This window comes from Hipposideros armiger, unplaced genomic scaffold (assembly GCF_001890085.2).
Source record: "Hipposideros armiger isolate ML-2016 unplaced genomic scaffold, ASM189008v1 scaffold_366, whole genome shotgun sequence".
Classification (NCBI taxonomy): Eukaryota; Metazoa; Chordata; class Mammalia; order Chiroptera; family Hipposideridae; genus Hipposideros; species Hipposideros armiger.
Genome location: NW_017731716.1, coordinates 186,813 through 194,066, shown reverse-complemented (window position 1 = coordinate 194,066; position 7,254 = coordinate 186,813). Strand labels below are relative to the sequence as shown.

Here is a 7,254-nt window from a genome sequence, read left to right as displayed (position 1 = left end):
CAGATATGCTGGACCCAGGAACCAGAAGCGGGGTTAGGGAAGGCTACGAGAATGAAGGCGCCTCGCTCATGTGGGGAACCCGGTAAGGAGCCCCGCAGTTCCTGCAGGGTTGTCTCCGCTGACGACTGTCAGAGACGAGTAAGGAGAGCGGCACGAAAACAGCGCCCCGCCTGCGGGAGGCGCCGGCGCTGCGCTTCCGGCGGCGCCTTCGCCCCGCCAGGCACTTCCTTCCGTCTCTCCCGCGGCCACGACGCCAGCATGGCGGGCGCCGAGTTGCGCGCGGCGCTGGAGCAGCGGCTCGGCGCACTCGCCATCCGCACGGAGGTCGTGGAGCACCCGGAGGTGAGGCGCTCCAGCCGGGACAGCCCGGCCGGGGGTGGGGGTGGGCTCCGCGGCAGCATCTGCCGGGCGAGGCCGCTGAAACCACCTGTCCCCTGGGAAACGTGCCGCGGAGACGTCCGTTCTAGGGCACTTCCCAGGCTCCAGAGTACGAAGGGGACCCGACAGGAACATCAGAGGCTTCTCCATTTGGGATTATGATGTGATTGTGAGGAAACTTATGTTTTCCTCTTGGAGTGGTTTTAACATATTTCATATTGAGAATTAGTGCAACTTATTGAGAAGTTGTGCATCTTAAACTGATGTGGGATGTTGATTAAAGTGTGCCTACTTTATGTGTAGATAAGTTACCAAGCAGTAAACCGTCTCTGCAGTGGCTACGATATATCAGGTATCACGCATACTGCAGGATACCAAGGTTAGAGTTTGGTATTTTTAACATTTAATGTATTGATGTGATTTATTTGTAAATATTCCACAGAACCACTGTGTAACTTGAGTGGTGCAGGGTCACAGTTTTTACCCAAGACTTGAGTAACAGCTAATGATAATTGCTAAGTATGGTGATCTTCAAAGGGTACAGAAATACATTAAAAGTCTGTCTTACTCGACTTTACAAATTTAACATCAGAACTATCATTTTCTCCGACTTTCTTCCCTCCCATCGAGTCCACATACTCTTCCCCTTCTTTACTTGTGCCTAGTGCCAGCTTTTCTGATGTTCTGTGAGTCCATGGTCTCATTCCCTGACCTCTCAACCCTCACTGTGGTTCTAGATTTGTAGATTGGAGGTTGTCACCTGATCAGGACTTAACGGAATGCTAAGGAATGGGAGTCTGGGCTGCTATAAACTTTCAGTACTAAAAGTTTAAAGAAAAAAAAGCATTTTAGGAATGTGAGGGCTTAGCCAGCACACTGGAATAGAGAATCTAAGAAACTGAGGTCCTGCTATGAGGAATTGAGATGGCTTAAATTATTTGGCAATGGGTGGCGTCTCTGCCAGTGAAACCCACGGCATTACTTCCTAACCTTGCTGTTTTCACCCAGCAAGCAAAAATATGTACAACAGTATATGTGTGCACTGTGTGTATACATGCATATTATTTAAATTTCTTATGTGGTATTTTACAGGTGTTTACAGTTGAAGAAATGATGCCTCATATCCAACATTTGAAAGGAGCACATAGTAAGAACTTATTTCTTAAAGACAAAAAGAAAAAAGGCTATTGGTTGGTGACAGTTCTTCATGATAGACAAATTAATTTAAATGATCTTGCCAAGCAGTTAGGTGTTGGGAGTGGAAATCTGCGGTTTGCTGATGAAACAGCCATGCTAGAAAAACTAAAAGTTGGCCAAGGCTGTGCCACACCCTTGGCACTCTTCTGTGACGATGGAGACGTGAAATTTGTTCTGGATGCTGCTTTTTTGGAAGGTGGACATGAAAAGGTGTACTTTCATCCAATGACCAATGCTGCAACCATGGGATTGAGCCCTGAAGACTTTCTTACCTTTGTGAAGAAGACAGGACATGATCCCATAATACTAAATTTTGATAAAAACAACTAATTGGGCTAATATTTAGAACACATATTTATTTCTGAAAGCTGTGTTTCTTATTTGTAATTTGTAAAAAGCATTTAAAATAAGAATATTTAACACTTTGGTTTGGTGACTACTTCAATCACTTTAGGAGGACTATTTCATCTTAAAGAAGCTGTTTTTAGAAAGATGTATTAAGGTAGTATTAGCTCATGTCCTACCCTCCATGACTCATTACAGGAATGCCTTCAAAAATTAATAAGTTAACATCAAAACTAAGGTTAGTTAACTAAGATTAACTATCTTACATCTTCATTAGGGTGTTATTGTACTTGAAAAAAAGCAAGTGGCCAAATAGCACATATAAAATTATGCAGAGGGTGGCCGGGTGACTTAGTTGGTTAGAGTGTGTGCTCTTAACAACAAGGTTGCCGGTTGGACTCCCGCATGGGATGGTGGGCTGCACTCCCCGCAACTAGACTGAAAACGGCAACTGGATTTGGAGCTGAGCCCTTCACAACTAAGATTTAAGGACAACAACTTGACTTGGAGCTGATGGGTCCTGGAAAAAACACATTGTCGTCCCCCCCCCCCAAACATATTGTTCCCCAATAAAGTTTAAAAAAAAATTATGCATGACATAAGGAAAAAAATCAAAAGGAATATATTAAATTGCTGATAGTGGTTATCTTTGAGGAATGAGGATTAAGGAATAAACTCCCCAGCAAGAAAATTAAAACAAACATGGGATGGGGCAAGGGCTAAAACTACATTACTGGATGTTTGTTTTTTAAACCGGTGATTTTTTTTTTCAGTGAAAAAATAAGCTAACTTTTTATAAAGGTATAGTCTTAGACAATTTTAATTTAGAAAAACTTGTCAAAATAGGGATGGAAATGTAATCATTATACTAATGAAATTACATTTTAAAACTCAGTAGCAAAATATACACAGGCCATTAAGAAGGATTTATTTATAGTCTGTTCAAAAGAACATGAATAAGTTATATATTAAATTTTACTCGTCCCCTTTCAATTATGGCATATGAAAAGTATAAGATCCCAGGATTATGTATTGTCAGTTGTCACATAGAAGCTAGTTCAAAAACAGTGAGGAAAATTGACATTTTTTCCCCTTCATTTAAATTCAAACATAAGTTGAGGGTCTGGTGTAGACTAGACTACAAAAATAGCCTATAGGTCTTGTCATGAAAATTCTCATGTTTTCTAGTATAATCAAACGGGATAGTCGTAAGATAACTATATTTTCCTAAGTTTGATCACTCAAAAACTAATTTCCGTCTGGTAGAGATACTGTATTTAATTTATACCAATTTTTGTTACTAAGGGAAAATCAAAGTAAAAACTTGTCATTTCTTGGTATATATGATTAGAAACTACAAGTCTACTCATGGCAAAATTTTTATAAAATATAGAATGGACTTAAATGGAGTTAGTAAGACAGACTTTCTATAAATGATAACCTTATTCTGAATTGCCATGTTAGTTTTTACCTACACTGCACTATATTATCTCTAAATTTTAGGTTGCTTTGCGTATAAAACAAAGGTTTAATGAATAGAATCAAAGATACTGAGGACCTTGGGTAACTAACTGGTCTAACTGCCCTTCCCACCTCTGGTGGAATACAGGCCCAGAAAGACCTTCCTGCCCAAGGACAAAAGGCTGGTTTCCCTCTAACATTCTGCCTCCAAAGGCTGTAATGTAAGTGGAAACAAGAGAGATTGATTTGTACAATCTAGTAATGTATTTAAACCTATTCTGGGATTGACAGAACTGATCCTCTCCCGAAACCTCCAATATGCATTCCAAAATGATTAGGACAGAATCATCCAAACAAGATTATGTGTTATGTCTGAAAATGTTTTCCTAGGAAAAGGAAAGAATACTACTTGGCTAAATTTTATAATTTTCAAATGATTACTAACGACTTGTTACAAAAATCACCTGTTTTATTTTTATATCATTTTGATAAGTGAATGTGAAACCAACCTGATTAAAAAAATGAAAAATAATGCTTTTAGAAAGAGAAACGGTGTCAAATTTTGTTATAAATTGGATTTCTGTGTCTGATACTAATTGCCAAGTAAACATTTTGCTGTTCAACTCCAAATTTGTCAGTAGCATTACTTTTAAAGGAAATGTTACAGCTTTTATATTATTTGATTTGGTATTTAATAACAGTTATAAGTACAATAGCAAACATTGAAAGAGAACCCTTAGTAAAAAAGAAAAAGACAATTTAAAATCAGGTTTTGTTAAAGGGTGTTATAAGTGCAACTTTATCCATAAGCATTCCTTTTAAGGCATTTTCATTGTCCAAATATTTCAACATGTACAGCAAGGTTTATAGTATAAAATGGGCTCCTTTTGTATTCATTCAAGGCTTAAAGAAAAAAAAATACATCTCAGGACTAAGGGTAGCAGAAAAGAAAAACAAAAATTCACCACTTTTCTCATAAGTAACTTAAAATACACAAGTCTTTTAGCATACATCATTACTCCTCACTGTAATTCCAGATTTGGTACAATAACCTTTCACTTCCTGACAAATTGTTAAGACAGTACAGACTGCAATATTTCATTTGTGAGGTGGCTGCAATTTTGAAATATGCACAGTGATTTTTAAATAGGCTCTTACTATGCATTGCATGAAAGGTGCTACATACAAACCTGTTTTCTGAACTCGCTGGTAACCACCAGTTCAAAAACTTGGACCAAACATTTCCTCATAGCCAGATCTGAAGCATTTATTGGAGCTCTGGATCGAAGCTCTTACCCTGTATATTGAATTCTTCAGTTTTCTCGTGGGTTGGGTGTAGATTTACTTTAGAGACATAATTAAAAGCATGTCAGGCCCCAGTCAGAAAAGTGGCCTGTTAGTTTCTAGTTGGCCATACTATTTTGTTTGGCAGATGTAGTTTAAGGGAAAAGTGACTTCCTACTAAGTTTGCTTCTGATGGTACCTTTTGGAGAAAGTAAAATATGTGGTTATTATCTAGGCCTTTCTTGCAATGGTATGAAAAAGGTGATGAATATATTCCCACTTTTGCAGTTTCAGGTGTTCCCTTGGTTGTCTCTTTAACTGGGCTTTCCCAGGGGTCAGCCTACTCAGATTTAGTACTTTATAGGCTTCCCTTAAGTATTTTCTACTTGAAGCAATCATGTGCTGCTTAAGTAAGTAGGTTCCTTGTTTTAGGATATAGGTGTCCTGCAGAGGTCAAGCTGTGATATCATTCACCCTCATTGGGCCATGTCCTACTCATTAAATGTCAACTTTCAGTAATTGTCCTGGGATGTGTCCTAGTTGTGCAAATTAGAAGCTAGTTAATATAAATGTAAGTTACCCACTTTTAGCTAAAAGATAATTTCTATATTTACTTTCCACTTATCCACCAAAAATGAATTTACATTTTTTACATGTGTCTCTAGACTGCCACAATGCTCATTATCGATTTGATATTTCAATCTAGGAAGTCATGATGGAGAGAGGTTTTTCAAAGTCTAGAGAATAGGTTTTAAATATGTCTGTTGGGCATATTTGTATTTTAGTAAGAATCCTTGGTATTTACATTACATAGCACCTTTCATCCAAGAGTTTAAAAGTGATTTATTTTACAGCATTATTTGGCGGCAAAACCTAAGTTAATTGTGGCATTAAGTTCGTAAGTCCAAGTTCGCTAACTTCCATTTGAAATTCTGGTCAACTATACATTCTGTCTTTTCATTAATGGTTTTTCTGAAAGTAGACTATGAACACAACACTGCTACTGGCCTACCAAAAAAAATGTGTGTGTGTGAGAGACAGAGAGAGGGAGGGAGGGAGGGAGGGAAGGGGAGAGAGGGAGGGAGGGAGAGACAGTGATACACACACATTTCTCATGGGAGCTAGGTTAGTGATGAAACACATAGTTCATAAAAGACACACTGTGGAATATGGAATTATTCCAAAAAGATCTTTAGAGCTGGTAATGAGAGCCTAAGAAGTATACTGTTAAAATAAAAAAGTTTTTCATTTCAGACCTTTAAGATTATTCTGATATTTATGTTAAATAATGAATTTGCATTAAGAGGTATCAATGCATTTTTGGATTTCATAAGAAAATAAAACTGTGATATAAAATTGGAACTACAAAAAAATTGATGTTTCCCTGGATTAACTAAATCTACTTTTTTGTGCTTCTTTCAAATGTTAAAGGTAACAAATGCATACAAATATTTCAAAAGTACCAATAATAGTTACCAACTTTAATGTAATATTATAAAGGACAAAAACAGAAAAATTCTTATTAATAAGTGATAACCTTAATAATAAGTGAGTTCCTGGCAAAATGTAGATCACAGTAAATTATTTACATTATCTTTGCCATAAGAAAACTTCTTAAGCAACAGTTAGCTCTCAAGTTAAAAAAAAACCCCACAAATATATAACCTAATACTAAAGAAGGGAAATGAGTTAAAATACAACAGCTTTATCTTGGGAATGCCATCTGCTGGAAAATCACCTTATTAAAAAAAAGTTTCAGGAAAACTCTTAACTTGGATCCAAATGTGAATGCTTAGTGTTGCTTAATGGGGACTATGGAAAGATTAATATTACTGTAAATTTTGTATAACTCCTATCATGGATTTTTCAGATTTATCTAATAAACTGAATTTCTTTTGCAGTGCATCAAAATAATTGGCTTAAAAAAAGAAAAAGAATACCAACACATGCAGTCTGCTAACCAAATAAGGCTCTGGCATGCCCAAACAATGTTCTCTGTATCTTGATATATAATACATTCCACAACATACTACAGCATTTAATTTAGATTTATACAACTAAATATAAATGGCTAGATTTTGGCTAATACTTAGCAGAAGCATTAAGCAAACATGGATAAATTCATAAACAAATGATAGAAGAAGTAGGTTATTCTTGGAGTACTTCTTGAAACCTTAAAACACTTGGTCCTTAGCGAGAGAAGATCCTTTATTCAGTAGATCTTAACAGTACAATGTATATAGTAAGTCCTAAAACCTTCTAAAAATTTTGGCAGTTGACTCCAGTAGTGCTCCTTGATTCAAGGAAGGAATGAAGGTTTGTATTTCTTGCCTGCTTTAGTCACGCAGGATTGTATAAAGTCTCCTTAAAGATTTTTTAAATGATTTCTATAGTTGGGTGTCTTGTTACTTCAGAAATAAAGGCTTCATACTGAGAAACTGAAGGACACTTTTCTCTCTGTATTTAGTTAAAAGGTAGAAAGAAGAAAGAAAATATAAGAAAAGCTTGAAGATGCGAGATATAAAATACAGAACAGCCACTGTAAGAACAGCATGCACCAGATATTTCTATAGGAATGAGGGTGACAGA

The 7,254-nt window shown here is 36.9% G+C and overlaps 2 protein-coding genes across 4 annotated transcripts in view; one reads left to right on the top strand and one right to left on the bottom strand.

Moving 5' to 3' along the window:
- Positions 1-39: 39 nt before the first annotated feature.
- On the top strand, positions 40-2,347 carry LOC109393159 (prolyl-tRNA synthetase associated domain-containing protein 1). Its single transcript, XM_019662129.1, has 2 exons — positions 40-342; positions 1,471-2,347. The coding sequence occupies exons 1-2, from the start codon at positions 52-54 to the stop codon at positions 1,903-1,905; spliced, it is 726 nt and encodes a 241-aa protein (XP_019517674.1). The 5' UTR covers positions 40-51; the 3' UTR covers positions 1,906-2,347.
- Positions 2,348-3,383: 1,036 nt separating this feature from the next.
- CCDC88A (coiled-coil and HOOK domain protein 88A) overlaps positions 3,384-7,254 on the bottom strand; it is a 125,667-nt gene continuing 121,796 nt past the window's right edge. For all 3 annotated transcript variants that reach the window (XM_019662119.1, XM_019662117.1, XM_019662118.1), the window contains one exon: positions 3,384-7,122. The gene's annotated coding sequence lies outside the window, so the exon portion shown is untranslated. The remainder of the gene's footprint in view (positions 7,123-7,254) is intronic.

What these genes read in the sequence shown, in the direction of transcription:
- LOC109393159 (XM_019662129.1), top strand. Translation starts at nt 52, where the DNA reads ATGAAGGCGCCTCGCTCATGTGGGGAACCCGGTAAGGAGCCCCGCAGT. An exon ending in AGGTCGTGGAGCACCCGGAG is followed by an intron (nt 343 to 1,470) that starts GTGAGGCGCTCC and finishes GGTATTTTACAG; the next exon opens with GTGTTTACAGTTGAAGAAAT.